At 29.7% G+C, this 18,571-nt stretch overlaps 1 protein-coding gene across 6 annotated transcripts in view; it reads right to left on the bottom strand.

The window, feature by feature from the left end:
* Nucleotides 1-6,988, bottom strand: part of LOC107434129 (vesicle transport protein GOT1) — a 48,896-nt gene extending 41,908 nt beyond the window's left edge. The window contains exons 1-9 of one of the 6 annotated variants that reach the window (XM_016045552.4): nt 6,840-6,988; nt 6,563-6,684; nt 5,471-5,548; nt 4,403-4,494; nt 4,233-4,313; nt 2,471-2,568; nt 2,305-2,379; nt 1,533-1,576; nt 1,089-1,443 (exon numbers count right to left, since the gene is read on the bottom strand). In XM_016045552.4, the coding sequence (XP_015901038.1) occupies nt 1,576; nt 2,305-2,379; nt 2,471-2,568; nt 4,233-4,313; nt 4,403-4,494; nt 5,471-5,498 (375 nt within the window). In that variant the 5' untranslated portion in view covers nt 5,499-5,548; nt 6,563-6,684; nt 6,840-6,988 and the 3' untranslated portion in view covers nt 1,089-1,443; nt 1,533-1,575. Of the gene's footprint in view, nt 1-1,088; nt 1,444-1,532; nt 1,577-2,304; nt 2,380-2,470; nt 2,569-4,232; nt 4,314-4,402; nt 4,495-5,470; nt 5,549-6,562; nt 6,685-6,839 lie in introns of those variants that run through there. The other 5 variants (XM_016045553.4, XM_060815216.1, XM_060815217.1 and 2 more) reach the window with 5 other exon arrangements.
* Nucleotides 6,989-18,571: the final 11,583 nt, after the last annotated feature.

Below are 18,571 nucleotides of genomic sequence, written 5' to 3'. Positions count from 1 at the left end.
TCAAAAGATAATGACTATACATAGCCATTTTTCAAATTAATTCAAATAATAAAAAAAAACTTTAATTTGAAATAATGGCTTAATTTTAAGAATTGTAAAAAATTTACATGCATCATTCAAAATAATATTTGTTTCTTATCAAATTTTGAAAGCTTTTACCTATAAATAGATAATAGAACAAATGATTTTTCAACTCTCAATCAATCAAACACACAATTATAAACAATATTTCCTCAATTTTTTTTATTATCTAAAAAAATTATTATTATTTTTTATTGTCTCACTTAGTTGAATAATTTATATTTAAAGTCTTTTTTGTTACAAGGCATTAAGAATTTTTAATTTGTTTTGATTTTTAATTTTTGCAAAACGAACAAAAAATGTTAATGAAAATTGTAAAATTAACAACAAAATATCAACAGTTTTTAATCTTTATTCATAAAAATAATATAATTAATAAATTTGATTTGAATATAATTAATTTTCAAAATTATCTATTACAGTTACAACCTTTCATGCATCACAGGGAATCTATACTAATTATTAATAAAAATGAAAAAGTAAACTAAAATCAATATATTTTCAATATTATCTTTTAATGTTTTAGCTAGTTTGAGTAAAAAAACAAAGGTTTCAATTTATACTTACTTTAATTATGTAAACTATCAATTTGAATACTAATTAATCAAAAATTTTTTTTTTTCAAATTCTAACCAAAAAAAAAAAAAAAATTTCCGTAAAAAAGGTCATATCATGCCAAAGTTAAGGGGAGACATGCCTCGAAGAAAAAAAAAGTTTAGCAAATTAAAGTTAAACGAAAGTACGAAGGGGTAATTTGCAACTTTAACAAATTAAAATCCTTATTTTATTTTAATCTTTTCTTCTTGCCTCATGAGTTAAAAACTCCAAGCATATTCTCAAAACTTAAAAGAGTCGAGGAAAACAATATTTCAAGATTTTGGAGCAACTTGTGCTTAACATATGTTGCACGAACTCGGATGTGAGTTAAGCGCTCACCATAAATACAACTTAGGAAAGTTACACTGAAGTACAATTAATGTTCATGACGCTTCAAGAAAAATAAAAAATAAAAAAGAAAAATAACTAATTAAATAAATGATAAAATTAAATCTTAAGATTCTATATACTCCATCATACTTTTGTTAATCAGCTTTATGCAATCCTATAGTTCAACAACTATTTTTAAGTTTCTAAAACCAAATTGTTTAATTAGCACAGACATAAAGCTTGGTTGAAAAGCGTGAAAATGATGAATTCTATACATGCTTTCATCTTCTTTCGCATATGACAAAAGTGTGAAGTAAGTGATAAACAGATAAAACTTAAACCTGCCCATTTCCACCTCTTCATACTCTATGGAAGCATTACCATTCTCTTTTATGATCATCTGAGTTGTCATCTTTCAAACAGTTGCCTAGAGTTCTGGGAGGAGATTGATGAATAATTAGAAATTTATTTCAAAAAAAAGAAGAAATAAATCGAATAAACGTATATTTCATTATCACACATACAGAATAACCGACCAATCAAAGCTCCGTGACGGATGAGGAAGAATCTGCCAGCCATTAAATGATTTTATTAGTACAAGGCAAGTCCTACAAATATCCCATTTTGACTCTAATAAAAATGCAGCTCCACAAAAAATGAAATTACTAGAATGGTCCAAAAGGCCTCAGGTTTGAATCTCTTCATCTGGTTAAAAATTGTTAAAAAGGAGGTTCAACTAGACAATAATCAGCCTTAAAAACTCAAATTTCATCATTAACATACTTCCATTTTGCATCTGAAGTATCTGAAGTATCTGAAAGTGAATTTTCAGAAACAAATTACTTTCATTGCAATAGGTAATATGATATTTTCTCTCTCTCTAGTACATCTTTTGCAATAATCAGGGCATAAAACCTTTCCTAAATTAAATGCTGTCATATCTGTCTATCCCAATGGAGGACCGCACAAGTAGGCTTATGTCAATAAAAGTTTTCCTAATGATCAACATATAGGCAGATATAATTGATATAAAAAAATATATAAATAAATAAATATAAATAAAAAATAAAAATCTCCTTAATAATATAAAAAGACAAGGCAGCTAGCAGAAGCTATCAGGTAGACATCTACACAGTGCTTTGACCAACCAGTGAATTTAGACTCCATACAACTAACTTCCAAATTAATAATATATATATATATATATATATATATAAAAGACTTTAAATGAAATATGACAAGTACAAGGGTCTTGAAAGGCATATTGAACAATGAAGTTGCATAAACAAAACTCACCAGAATAGGAACCTTATTATCCATCCCACAATTGGAATTTCATAGAGGAACACCTTCACAGATGGCCAAAAACCACTGCAATAAAAACATTCATGTGACTAAACTTAATGGAGAAGAAAAAATAAATTATTCTATTTAAAGTTTATCACTGAGACAAGAAACTAACCCAAAGAGAACAATACAACCATATATTTCCAAGATTATACCAACTATTGGAAACCGAACAAAAAGGAAAAAAAGCCCAAGAACAAAAGCTGCAGTTCCCTGCACAAGCAAGAGAAAAATCAATGTTGAACTTATATTCTTTAAGACGCATATATTTGCACATGGCACAATTCAGACAAGCAAGTCTGTTTCTTTTCATGTTCTACATTTTTTAACCTTATAATTAATGAGAAATGTAATAAAAGAAACAAATGTTAACAGGCACCAGGAAGTACACAAGGAAATTCCTACAACAAAATTAGTTTAAAATCTATAATAGCAAGAAAACTCCAATAACAAAAGGACATAACCTGAAGAAGGTATTTACTGAAGTATAGAGGATATATACTAAGATGGACTTAAGATAGAGCACATATTTTTCACTGTTCAAAGGGTTTTGAGTGACATTCCTCTGTCTCCATAAAGATCAAAGCACACAATGGAATTGCCCACCAAACAGCATTCTATCGATAGCAACCTAATAACATAATTACCAATAAAACAATTCACAACTGTCATGGGCATAACCCAGACAGCAAATCCAACTCATAGGAAAAAGCCAAAACATTGAGGAATCAAGGGTGAAATAAAAATGTCCACTGCACTTGCAATAACGGTCATAACAATACAGTCCTTTCATATAAAAATTTAAATACTCAGGTGTATCCTCCCGCACAAGGAGAAGAGCAATAATTTTAATCATTAAAAATGCAGAATCAAAAAGAATCAAAACACTTTTTTTTTTTTTTTTTTCCAATAAACTCTTCAAAGTGTATTTCTTTCCCTTTTTTCCTTACTATTTTTATCATAACACCTATATAAGCCTTAAATGCAATAGAGAACATCAATAAAATCAGAGAAACTGTCATAAAAAAAAAAAAGTGAAGAAAATTATGGATATATGAAATAACACCCAACCCAACATAATACTATAAATCACAGAAATTACCATGAAAAAAGGTTAAGCAACAAAGGTGGCGTAGGTACTTTACTTCAGAGGTTCATGCCTTTACTTCAGAGGTTCATGCGTATGTAAATGTACCTTGAGGTTATAATATTAAATGCAATCTCTATGATGATTTCCTTTCATCTCCATGTAAATGTACCTTGAGGTTATAATATTAAATACAACATCTATGACGATTTTCATTCATCTCCCTTTATTTCCACATGGTATCAAAATCTGATTTTAATTCTTTCTAAACTTTGCAGGTCAAAACTTCTAGGAAAAATGCCAAATATTGTATTGCTAAAACAACTAATGTATGTAGAACCCACATATCCCTTCAAGTGATGATATGCCTCCGCCAATCAGTCAATTATCTCCTTAAAAATGAGCATTCACATTCCATTGCTCTTCACAAAGGTAAGTGCACTTCAACTTAAAAACCTTTAGCTATCAACAGTTCACTAGACTTGGCCAATAATGCAATACATGTTATTACCCTTTTAGACCTATAGTTAGCCAGAAGCAGTTTGATCACTATGGCTTCAACAGCAACGTGTTGTCACTCTACTTCTGATCGTTTTGTTTGATGGATGTGCTGCTATATCCCTAACTTTACAAGTCAATTAGCTGATTCATATTTTTGTGATTTCATATTGATACAAGTTCCAACTCATTAGTAGACATAAGAACCAAACTTCTTAAAGAATGAAAATAAATACTATAAAGTGAAACTGATCATCCTTATGGTCTCGCAAAAGTTCCTTCTTCATCATACCTTGTAATTTGCTCTGTTAATGAAAAGTCTCAACATAGAGCGCCAACCAAGCAACAGAGCTACTCCAGCCAACCAAAAAATCTGAAATCCATATCCCAAATGTAAAAAAGAAAGGACTTTTGGTTTTAAAAAATAGAATTAAACAGTTTGAGCTAAGAAAGAAGCCTTACATTCCCTAGAGCTAGCAAACCTCTGTCAAAGAAAAGAATTACACCGAATAACGTAAAGATGATGCCAAACCCGATAAGACCCAAGCCAACCTCTGTAATTTTTCACAAGTTTCTAAAGGTTACAAGCTAAAAACTCATTTTAATGACAAAATGAAATGAACAATAAGCAACATAATAGTGGCTGAAATAGCTATGACAAAATTTGCATGGAAAGACGGGAAAGTTGTTTTATGATGACCACTTGCAAACTGCCTAAAAGTTTAAGCCTTGGGGATTTTTGGAAACTTAAACATGGTATAAACATTTGGATGTCTATCTAGAATTCTGTTTGAAACCTGCAATCATATCTTCTTATTATCCAAGCGAAAACATGAGAAGGATTCTTAAGTATGTTTTGTATTGGCTTAATGTACATAGTTAGGTTCATTTATTCTTCTTCTTTTTATCAGGAGCATAACTCAATAAAAAGAAGTGAATTACAAGTTTTAGGAAACAAGAAATACACCACAGCAAAGAAATAAAACAAAGCTAAACAATAACTTAATACTAAAATCCTAATTACAAACATTTTTCCAACCATAAAAATCATAAAAAATGGAAGACCTTTGAACTCTTTGATTAAATAAGTCCATAATGATGCCCATTTTAACTTTTCCCAATACAAATTCCTCACCTTGTGATTTTTCATCTAAAGTTTTTGAACTTCTCTCTGACCAAATAACCAACAAACCATCCATAAAATGCATATTTTCACAAAACCTCAGCCCTTTTACCAGTCACAAATCCAAAAAAATAAATAAGGAACCACAATTTCTAGAAATCACCCATGAAGCTCTAATAACTCTCAACAACTGAGATCACAATCTCACTGAAACTTGGAAATGCAAAAACAACTATGCGTGTAGGTCAATAAGAAACCAACAATAAGAAAAAACAAAAAATTAAAAATAATAAAAACTGATTACAAGGACAGCTTGCTGGAAGGCGAAAATTGCAAATGAAACTTTTGCACAGGGATGTTTTTTGGTGAAATTTTGCATAGAAATGTTGCTACATGATATCGCTTACTTTTTATCTCATCTATCTCATAGGCCATCTTGTCAATCTTTTTTACACTGCTTTGTAGGTAGAAAGCAAAACCACAAACTGCAATAAAAGAAAAAGAATATAAGATATTATTGGGGTGGTCAATTGATGCTGAGAAAAAGAAACAGCCTGCAAAAGAAAATGCAACATAAGGAATGAAGATGGCCCTGTAACCTTAAAAAAAAATATATATATATATATATATATTATCATTTTTTTAGGTTAAAAAACATAACAATGGTGTTAACCACTTGATAAAACCAAAAAAATTTGTAAAATCAAAAACTTCTCTTGGTTGATAAAAAATAACGTTTATAATGTATATAAAAGATGATTTCATAGTGAAACATTTTAACTAGAACACATGTGCTTCAATAGCTAAATGATAAATGACAAGCTACATTCCAAATATCAATGAAAGACTGTACCATTCATGCATGGTAGACAATGAGCTTCAACCCAAATGAATGACTGGGTTGTCAATAAAGTGAAATCTGTTTGAGAAACAATTCTAAATCATGGTTGTCTTGGAATTTCTAATGTCGGTTGCTTCAGCAATATGATCAGACAAAATTTTATGTTCATCTTCAGCATAATTTACAATTTTACCAACAAAGATATAAGCAGTCAATCAACTTTGTACGTTTCAGGCCCTTTGTTTGTTACAGAATTAGAACCACATGAATTCCTCAAGCATAAAAGGACTTGTAACTCTTTGACCTTCTTTCCATAAAATTCATAGCTTGCACTAATTTTCATTCGAGTATCTCTTTTAAAAACTATACAGAGATGCTCGCATATGTTACCATTTACACCCACTTTCAACAAACACCAACAAAACCCCAGTTCTCAGTTCCAAAATCTCCAACGCTACATATACAATGTTTTTCTGCTTATAATTCTCAATGCCCATAATGGATTAGCTCAACATCAATATCAAAAGGCTTGTTATATTATCCCCTTGCGTTTCACTACAAACTACTTATACCCACTACTGCGTTCTTTATGACAACTGAGAAGCATCAACCAAACATAAATAAAAATATAACAGATAAATAAGTAAATAAACTAGACCTTTTTAGTTGGAAGAAATCCAAAAGCTTAGACAGAGGGTCGACGGACTCAGCAAACAAAACCAGCAGCAAAACGTAAGAGAAATTGAATAACGGCGAATATGGGTTCGCTAATCTTTTTAACTACGAAACAAGAAAGATTAAACAAATGAAAACCCAGAAAAAAAAAAAAAAATATATATATATATATATATAAAAGCATTCAAATCCGAAATGGATATGAAAATGGAATTTGTAAAGGCATAGAAAGAAATAAAGAAGCAGAGAAACTAACTAACCTCTGAAAGTGCAAGGTCATGATCAGTCAGAATGTCAGGGTAGAAGAGTAAAGAACAGGAAAATGGAAAATTTTCCTTTTTTTTATTTATTCTTTACAAAAGACATAATAATTTCATAACTTGCTGTAGTGTGAAATTTTGCTGGCTTTTGTCGTCTTTCTTTCTTTCATTTTTATTTTATTTTATTTTATTTTATTTTTTTTGGCGTAAACTTGCTTTTATTTCTTACCAAAAAATCTTTTCCATCTTATTTGCTGGTTTACTTATTCTTTCAGCATAAAGGTAAAATGAGAGAATAACTAAACTAATATAATGATGAAATAATTTAATTAAAAAGAATAATTAGAAGCTTAAAAATTTTAATTTTTAAAGAGTTTAACTTTAAATAATATCATTATAAACAATAATTATAGTATTTAAATCTATCGATGAGTAAAACTTATTACTTAGATTTATTATGTTATTCTATTTACAAATTTTTTATCCATTTTTATATTTAATAATGGAGAAAGTATTGAAAAAAAATATACTGAAGGGATAAAATAAATAAATAAAGAGTAAAAGTTTCTGTAAAAAAGGATAAGGCATGGTAAATATGCAAAATTCTCAAGCCACAAAGGGAAGTTTGTGTAAAAAATTAAAATACATTGGTAAGTATTACAAAATTTCAAACAACAATGGAAGCTTGTGAAATTAATCCCAAAAAAATACAAAAAAACTAATAATATAATATTGAGAGTGGAATTTTGTCATTTGAAAAACTAGTCTAACATTACCCTTTTTGCAAGTTTTGCATATTGCTTTTGCATTTTAAAGCAGGAAAATTTGATAGGGCAAACAAACTCCGGGGTTATGATTAAAAATTGACCCCTTTTGGAAAACTAATAATTTTAACCTACTTTAATTCTCTTTCATCCCCACCAAATATGAAAAAGTCATTCATTATCAATATCTCAAGAGGCATATAAATAATTTTGTTTGTTTGGAGCGTCTCTCTTTTGTGTATCTTGGTAAAGCTAAATTTTGATATTGCTTTGAGTTGAAAAATCATTAAATGAGCAAATACATTATGCGAATAACTTTTGTACAAATTTTTTATTTTTTTATTTTTAATTTTTTCTTTGAACTTTTGTTGAAAAAATCGTGGAAGTAGAATATTGAAGAAACACATGATTTGGGTTGTTCCCTATAAAATTTTCAACCCTGCAAAAGAGATGAAAATTTTCCAACGTAGGTTAGAATTCTCATTTAGAAGGATTTTCAAATCCCCCCTTATTATTATTTTTTTTAATAATTTGCAAATCCCGTTTTTAAAAAAGAACACAAGAGGAGGATGAAATAAAGGCTGCGAAAAGAAGTTAAATGAGAATCAAACGCCACACGAAAAACAAATGTAAAGTTTTAGAAGACTTTTTTTTTTAAATTAAAATTAAAAAAAAAAAGTTAGAAGATTAATCAAACACAAATTGAATGAAGAAGCCGCAGTTGATCCGGATCAGAATTGAAAATAATTTTATTTTGAATCTTAGGATGAATAAGTTCCCTATTTTTTAACACAATTATTTAGTAAAGTTTCATTTTGCTATTTATTACAATTATTATTTCCAAATTCGTTATAATTCAAATATGGAACATCTAGATGATAAGTTTGAGCCAATTAATCAGCAGCTTTATACCAATCTTTGGGAAGCGGAAGGACAACATAAGCATTCGGCTAAACAGAAAAAGAAAGATTTAGCACAACAGGGCGCAACATTTAACATTTTCAAGTCTTTCAAACAGCCCTTTGTTTTTTTCTTTTTTCTTTTTTTTTGGTCAGGTTGTAGATATAATACTTACAAGTTATCCCTAAGTATGAAACATATAATGGATCATTTTTGGGCCTTAAAAATGAGCTTGTGCTGTGCAAGAGGCCCAGTACGATACAAACACATGCCACATCAAGGATTAAATCTAAGCATCGATTAGTAATGTTATTTACTTTATTATATTCTTCATTACTTCATTAGATTTTTTAAATTAAGCCATATGACACTTAGAATTAGTAATTAACATTGATTTAAGACTTCTAATTGTTCATTTTCATCTTTTCGTTTATTTGATTCCCTTAATTTGCAAGTTTTATAGTTCGGTAGTTATGATATATATTTCTTTTTTATTTTTGTTTAAATTCTAATTGTCTAATAAATAGTCAAACAAATATATTGACACAAACACAACATGAAGGATGAACGAGACAGCATATGAAATACAGGCGATATCCATTTTAAACCTCTATTTACTTGCAACGTGTGTTTGATGAAATGAATTACTAGAAATAAAAAATGTCTTTGGTGAAATGTATTAAGGAACCATCTTCCTAACCATAAATAAATATTTTGTCGTTATTGTATATATTCTCAGCCGCATATCCTCTAATTGTTGTAACGTTTACTTACTTAGTATAGGGTAGACTTATACTCATTTATTCTTTCCATGTAAATTGATACAAACTGTATATATTTTGTGTAATATAAATGACACAGGTTATCGTACCTTTTCCATTCACTGTTTCAATTCTAGTCACCATCTCAATTCTTTTAAAATGGGCACTAATACGAACTTGTAAGGGAAAGTCTTCTAGCAGGCATCCATGGTGCCCATTGACATTACCTTTAATATGCTTTTTTTTTTTTTTTTTTTTTTTTTTTAATAATTTTGTTGTAACACTATTTAAAAAAATTAATAAAAATTGTATTTAAATCACTAATTAAAAACCGATGGGTATGGAAAAGAGACAAATGTAAAATGCCAAGAATGAAAGCAAGCTTTCTTTGACTTACAGTTGTTAGATATGCTTATTGTAATTGTCCCTATTCCAGCTAACCTTGTTTTTTTATATCAATATCTATCTTGGTGTTTTACTTCTTTTCAATTTGTGGCAACTCAATTCTCGTCACTTAGGCCATGGAAGGTGACAACGTGCAATCTTGATTGTCTTTAATTACAAGCCTAACAAGGTTCACAATCAGACTTTTGTAACCGAAAATCTTATAAGTTATTCTGTAATAAGAATTAAGCAAATTGAGCAAACTAAGAATGTTAGTTAAATAATAATAATAATAATAATAATAATAATAAATCCTAGACTTTCCGAGAGAAAGTTTAATTATCATGTATGAAAACAAAAATTTTCTTTTCTTGCTTTTTCAAATGTTAAAATTTTCAAAAGGCCGAGGCCCATCTCTACTTTATTGGCTCAGGCTCTTCCTAATCTTAAAGGGATGCCGAACCAAATACACTAATATATATATATATATATATGATGTTGGACATTGGCACCAATTATATGATTCACCAAAAAAGACACCCAATTATTATATGCAATTGAAGTAATATATTTTTTAAGTTTTTTTTTTTTTTTTTTTTTTTTTTTTTGAGGGGGGGAGGGGGATGAGTATCTTATAAGTTACATTAGGTGCTGATTTCCATATTCTATATGTACAAAAAGGTTAAAAAAAAAAAAGTTGCAAAAAATATAAAAAAAATAAACAATATGAACCTTTGGAGGAAAGTGAAATTCAATTCAACTGTACACACACAAGATGAACATAAATTCCCATTACGTACCATCATCCTTGACCTTTCTTAAAAATTCACTTGCATATAGTTGCTATCAAAAAATGCATGATGATTTCGACATTAATTAGAATATAGGTTAGAAAAGATATGAAAGCATAAGATCAACAAGTGGACAAAGTTTAGTTATGCTAACTTTATTTTATAATTAAATCATTCACCACCGCCCCCTCCCCCCCCCACAAAAAAAAAAAGGAAAAAAAAAAACTTTATTTTGCAAATCTTTAGGATGTCTGCCTTCTTCCATTGACCTTCTGCAATATTCTAAATGACCAAGAGAAATAAATTTAAAAATAAAAAATGGCAGCCCTCTTTCTTTCATTAGCTTCCAGGCAAATCCCGCATGGAAAACAGAAAAAAGAAGAAAACAGAAAATCATTTTCCTTTCAAGATAAATCTAGAGAGCTAAAGAAAAGTCTAATTAATGGGGCATCTGCTTACCTACTAACATGTTTTATCTATGAGATGAGGTAATTTAGAATCTTTTTGTTACATCATGAGGCACATTATAAGAACGTAGTTTAATTAGATTTAGTACAACTGCGTTATAAGGAAAAAATAACATTTTCTTATGTTAGCTTGTAGGAGTGACCACATGCTTACCAAAGCTAAGGTCCCCAATGGGACCAGCAACTGCTAGCAGACGGAACATACCCACCTAACACTCTGTTAACTAAGCAGTTTTATTTACCCAAAAAGTAAAAATAAAAATAAAAATAAAAAAACCAAATAGTCATTCAAAGCAATGTATAAGCAAAAGAAAAAATGAAAAAGCGGCGATTTTCTAAAAAATGCTAGATAAATACAGACTGTTCCACTGTAGCATTTCTTGGTTATATGAAAAAAAAAAAAAAAAACTTGAAATTAAACCTATTTTCCCCTTTTCATCTTTGTCCAGTTGATTTAATAATTTACAATTATATATAAAGAGAGTTAACGACTCTATTAAGTTGATTTAAACTAGTTTATCATTAAATTTCTTTTTCTTAACTTTTAAATCATTTTAAAAAATTAGATTTAAAAATATATACATTAATAATATATATAAATCTAGTGAATCACTAAAGTTTTATTTCAGCAAAATGAACTTCTTATAAATCAATATATACCATTAATAAATTTTTAACATTGAATTTATCCAAAGCTTACAGAAAATTATGTTGCTCCCTGACATTGATGGGATAGATGTACATATGTATGAGGCAATATACATTTCACCAACATGAGTAGAATTATACCTGGCAATTCGGGTTCGTGGGTCGTGTTCGTGTCAACCCGTTTAATAATTGTGTCAAAAATGCCTAACCCGAACACGACCCATTTATTAATCGTGTCAGGTATCCAAAATACTAACCCGACCTGTTTATAAACAGGTCAACACGACACGACCCGTTTAACACGATTATTTTAACGGGTCGTGTTGACCTATTAACCCGTTAACCTGAAATTGACCTATTAACCCGAAAATTGACCTATTAACTCGTTAACCCGAAAATTGACCTATTAACCCGAAAACTAACCTATTAATCCGTTAACCCGAAAATTAACCTATTAACCCGAAAACTAACCTATTTATTGAAATAACTTGTTTAAAATGCCAAAAATTATAATTCACAATACATAAGTCTTAATATGTGCTAAAAAAGACAAATTCAATACACCAACATAAAATTTAATGTCCTAATAATAGTAAAACACCAATACAAAATAAAATAAATGGTATCAAATTGTTATCATAATACATATAAAACCAAAGGAAAAAGGACATAACTATCATTATACTCCAAATTTATTTATCGATGTCCAGATTCCAAACCAAATATGTCAATTTTTGGTGCTCAACAATCCAGCCTGGGATCATAATATCAAAATAAATAAAAAAAATCAATTAAATATAATACAAAAGTTAAAATGTTAAAATAAAATAAAATAAATTAAATAAATTTTAACATTGATATTACCTTATGCTTGAGTATTGGCATAATTAGAGCATTGACTTGAAGATTCTTCTTTATTGATATCACAGCTTAAAACATCTTCAGTAAGATCCTCAAGTTGTGCTTGAAATTTTTCTTGCATTCCATAAATTAGTGAAACAAAAAAATTATTAATAAAATAAATTAGTGAAACAAAAAAATTATTAATATATGCAAATGAAATAAAGAAAACATTAATAAAAATAATTACCTCTTTCCCCAAATAACCAATCTCTTGTACAAACTATTGCTTCAACAGTGCTAGGCTTTAATGAACTACGAAATTGATCTAATACTCGTCCACCAATGCTAAAAGCAGATTCAGAAGCAACGGTGGATATAGGGATACTCAATAGATCACGAGCCATTGAAGCAACTTCAGGATAATGAAACTGATTTGCTTTCCAATAATCAAGCACATTCAATTCAATTTCAGTAGCCATCCTTGGCTCCTCTAAATAAAGCTCCAATTGTGATTTTTGTGTATTGGCACCTAACTCTTCAATTTCACAAATATTAAATTCCTACATTGTTAGAAAATAAAAATTTCAATAAGATTATTTTTCAAAAAATTATAAATAATCACTAATTAACACAAATACAAACAATTAAAATTAATAAAAAATTTAAGAGTTATTTACCTTCAAAATGGAACTAGCTGTCTTTCTAAAAGAAATGACATCTTCTCCAACACCACAAGATGTGTTACTCTTTTCTTTCTCCAAAGAATGTGTAGAAGATGTCAAAGATCTTTTTTGAACATACTCCTTAAATATTGAAAATAATTTGCTCTTCACACGTATAAACTCACTAGAACCACTTGCTCCATAAATTTTTCTATAACACCAATCTACAAATTGAAGCTTATATCCAGGATCCACAACCACTGCAATGGCTAATATCAAACTAAATTCTGACCAATACTTCTCAAATTTTTTAAGCATTTGATTAGCCATGGTTCTCAAGTAATCATCCTCACTTTGAATATTTTCCTTCAATGTAACATAACAAAAGAAAACCGAGGAAAAGTACAAATTTGAAGTAGGATATTTAGTGCCCGAAAATATGCAAGTGATATCATAAAACAAACCCAAGAATCTACTTATCTTTTCAATCTTCTCCCACTCATGACTAGAAGGACAACTCTTATAATTTGAATCACTTAGCTCCAAATGACAAAAGGCACGTCGATAGTACAATGCACTTTCAAGCATTAAATATGTAGAGTTCCATCTAGTAGGCACATCTTGCCTCAAACCTCTCTTAGAGTCCATTGACAACAATTTAACACATTCTAAAAACTTCTGTTTTCTTACTTGTGAACCTCTTACATATTTAATACTTTCCCGAATCTTATGAACAACATTATCAATATCTTTCAACCCATCTTGTACTACCAAATTAATGATATGAGCACAACATCTAAGATGAAAAAAATCACCATCACAAACTACAGCCCCCTTTAATTGCAATTGAGTAACTAACATATCAACAGAGACATCATTGGCAGAAGCATTATCCAAAGTTAAAGAAAATAACTTTGTCTCAATTCCCCATTCACACAACAAAGAGTATAGTTTTTCTGCCAATGCTATACCGGTATGTGGAGGTGGCATATAACAGAAATTTAACACTCTCTTTTGCAAGATCCACTCTTTGTCAATGAAATGGCAAGTAAGACACATATATCCATCAGTAGTTGCAGAAGTCCATAAATCAGAAGTCAAACAAATTCTACCAGGAGTTGCATCCAACATGCATTTTATCCTACATTTTTCCTTCAAATGCATTTTAAGAACATCTGACTTAGCAGTATTTCTAGAAACAAGTTGTATATCAGGATGTAAATATTGAAATATGGTTCTAATTCCCTCATACTCAACAAATTGGAAAGGCAAATCATGCATGATTATGGCCAAAGTTACCAATTCTCGAAAATGCTCAAAGTCAAATTTAGATGCATTCAATGAGATAGTCCCTCTATCTTGAGATATCAATAATTGACCAATATCATGAGTGTCTCTTTTCACACAATTTTTCAAATGACGCACCAAATTTCCCGTTCCATATTTACTATCACAAAGATAAATGGTACCACAATCTTTACATTTACATTTTTGCTTACCATCAACATCCAAAGGAAGCACATCAAAGTAAGACCAAACATTTGAAGTGAGTTTTCTCTTGCGTTTCACTTTATGCCCACTTGTGACTCCCTCCATAGGACTTGCAACATCTTCTAAATTAATAGGCATTTCAAAGCTACTTGATTCAAGATTTATTTGAAGTCCATCCATGTTTATCTACATGTTTTCAAACCAAAAAAAATTATATATTAAAACAAAATATTATAACAACCTTATAATAAACATGTATATAATTTTTTGTTTCCAAATCACAAAGCAAAATATATTCACACATATGCACATATATAATTTTTTTATTTCCCAAGCTATAAGAGGTACAAGATGGCTAAATATCTATGCAATCTTCCAAATTAGTACTTCCAAGTTCCAACAATGACAATTTAGCTAATATGCATTGTCATTTCTTATTTGAGTCATCAACATTTTTTAAAGTTAAAATTTGTCTAATTCTTTCCTTTTTAATCTATACACTACTCAAGCATATGAAGTAAAATACAATATAAAATGTATTCTAAACTACAAAATAAAAATGAAGCAAGAGAAAATGAGAAATACCACAAAAATGAAGAGGATTGAGAGCATTAACAAATTGTTTCTTGATAAATACCAACTCTAACATAAGCATTTACATATATAGGAGATAGTTTAAATAAAAAGACCAAAAAAATCATATTACATTCATTTTATAACCACAAATATTAAGAATAAATATGTAAAAGTAACATTAATTAATTGGAGAGTAAGGAAAAGAAAATTATCTAAAAACCATATTTGTCCATTTAGAACCACAAATATATAGAGCAAATTTATAAGATTAATACCAATTAATTGAAGAAGAAGCAAGAAATAGTAACTCTTCATAAATGTCATCTAATCTTTTATTGAGACTTATATTATTGCTATAGGTATTTATACACATGCAGCACAAACTTTAGTTTCAACGGTTAAGTACTAGGAAATTAAGGGCTAGCACTTAGTGGCTTTACACTCATAGTTTAGGTAGGATTTCTTCTTCTTCTTTTTTTTCTTTTTTTTTTTTTTGGGCTAAAAATTTAGGTAGAATTTCAGTAATGTCAAAAATATGCTAGTTTTTAAGAGACAATTAATAAACTAGGAAACTGATCTCTTCCATTTTATTTGTCAATTTCCTTTTTTGGTAATTAATTTTGGTTTATAAGTGAATAATAGATGGCAAGGCTCCAGTTTGGAACTAATTAAGAGTGTTCGAACTAATAACAATGTCAATTTCTTCTCCGTGGTTTGAACTTTGAACTTTAAGGTATGCTATGTGGGTTTTTTAATAGCGAAGACAGTTGACGCCTTATGCATATGTAATTATATTTCTAGGATCAACGAATGGTGTATAGACAGAGTAACTTTCACTGAATTTTTATTGTCTTGTGGTTTCTATCAAAAAAATAAAAAATAAAAATCTTGTGGTTATAATTAATTTTAGTTTACCTACTCCAATCAGATGTACTATGACCAATCAGGCATGTATGCTTAATCCTGTGGTTATGATATAGTATGACCAATGTGATAACAAAACAATACTTCATGTGATAGTATAATATTTTTTTAAAGTTTAAATGGTAAAGTATAAAAGATATAATACTTCGAGAAGAAAAAATGTTTTTAACCCTTTCTTCACCTACACCTTGTTTCTTTTGTATTGAGTTCTGCTTAGAAGCTTAGATTTCAGTGTTGCGTTTGTAAATAAAATAATTGGTATTCTAAATATATATATATATATGTTTACCTATTCTATATAAGCTAAGTACATTTAAATATAAAACTAACAAGAGAAAATGTAGAGAAATTTTCAAAAAGGGACAGCTTTTTTGTTGTTGTTGTTGTTGCCTCCCCCCACCCTAAGGGACAGCTTAATTGTAGAAATAGAAATGATCATTATCACCATTCCAGTATACCATAAAATCAAAAAAAGAATTTGATTAAAAAAAAAAAAGTTCCTTATTATACCTTTACCAAAAATATATATATGATAATTTATTATATTATACAATTTCTAGTTGGAACTTAGGCCGGACCATGGAAGATCCACAAAAAGTGGGGGTTGCAATGTAAGATCGGTAGATAGTGTGAAACATACATTCAAATATTATAGAGATCAATATCCATTTTCTTTCATTTATGACAATTGCAAAAACAGCTTCACATATATATATATATATATATTTTTTTTTTATGTAACTCAAAAATGCTTTATGATATGCAAAAATTTGAAAGTTTAGCACGACTTACCGTTCGTCAAGAATCTGCAGAGAACTCTCAAAGACCCTGTAATGCCGAACCCAAATCGTTCTCCTTTGTTCTTTCAACTCTCAGTTGCTTCAACAGTTCAACTCTCAAACGACTCACTGTTCTCCTTTGTTCTTTCAAGATTTAGATTTTAGGATACCAAATCAATGAGAAGAAATAAGAAAAGACCAAAGTAAGAAAAAAGATAGAGAGAAAGAGACTAAGATTGAGGCAGAGAGAAGAAGCAGGGGGTAGAGGAAGGAGGCTTTGATGGTTGATGGAGATTGGAGATGGGGCTGGCTGGTGAGGCAGAGAGAAGAAGCAGGGGGTAGAGGAAGGAGGCTTTGATGGCTGATGGAGATTGGAGATGGGGCTGGCTGGTGAGGCAGAGAGAAGAAGCAGGGGGTAGAGGAAGGAGGCTTTGATGGCTGATGGAGATTGGAGATGGGGCTGGCTGGTGTGGTCTGTGGTGGCTGCGTTGTGTGCTGGAGAATAAGATGAAAATTGAAAAATAGGGCTTGACTCTCGACTTTTGAGTTTTAGATCTGAATTTTTTTTTTGTTTTTGTTTTATTAAAAATATATTTTTTGTTTTTAAAAAATTAATAATAGAAAATTATTTGTATAAAATTTTTAATTTATAATATTTTTTAATTATTAAATATTATATTAGTGATAAAATATTAATTTAATATTAAATTTAAATGGGTTGTAATAGGTGTATAATCGTGTTGGGTTGAAACTGACCCGTTTAATAAATGGGTCGTAACGGGTCAATTTTGAGTTAAACAGGTCAACCCGAAAATGACACGATTAATAATCGTGTTAAACGGGTTGACCCGATTATGACCCGAACCCATTTATAGTAAACCCAAACCCATTTATTCCGTGTCGTTTTCGAGTCGTGTCACCGTGTCATGACCTAAATTGCTAGGTCTAAGTAGAATGGATAATGTATTCTGTTAAATTCTCCGTTTATGCGCATTAGCATTGATGGAATGTATATAGCTTATTACAAAAAGATTATATTATATATATATATATATATAGAGAGAAAGAGAGAGAAAGAGAGAGGCTACGGGCAGGACTGTCTTGACCGTTTCTATCTGGATCAAATTTCCCCCCCTTTTTTTTTTTTTTTCCTATCTTTTGTCTACGTTATCAGACTTTCAGATAATATATCAGCACTCTCTCCTCTCTCACAACTTTCTTCTCTCTCTCATTCTCTTTTCCTCTCTCACAATCGGTTTTTTCCTGTCTCTCAGTCTCTTTTCCTTTTTCTCACAGATGGATGGGTATGCAAATCTCCTCTATTTCAGCATCGAATAATTTTTTCAATCATTTTTTTCACTTTTACACCGCAACCAGAAATTTGGAGCACTTAACTCCCTTCGTCAACAAAAACTACAAACAAAGCTTTTTCTTCAGCTTGCTCAAAATATAAAAACTTGACTTATCTCTCATCAACCAGATTTGTCATATTTTTTCTCCACTTTTTCAATTAATTTCTCCTTGCTAAATTGATTGTCGCTAAATTTTGTAGAAAAAACATATCCAAATTTCATAATCACTTAAACCAAGGGACGATTCAAATTCAACTTCATTTTTTTTTTCCCTTTTCATTTTGGGTTTCACCTGATTGCATGCATCATAAAAACCTTTTATGTGATTCCTTTTTGCCAATGTTGAAGTCTAGAAGGAAGCTTTCTCTTTTTTTATTTTTTATTTTTTCA

The sequence above is a fragment of the Ziziphus jujuba genome, chromosome 3, assembly GCF_031755915.1.
Source record: "Ziziphus jujuba cultivar Dongzao chromosome 3, ASM3175591v1".
Taxonomy (NCBI): Eukaryota; Viridiplantae; Streptophyta; class Magnoliopsida; order Rosales; family Rhamnaceae; genus Ziziphus; species Ziziphus jujuba.
This window is presented reverse-complemented; position numbering and strand designations above follow the sequence as displayed.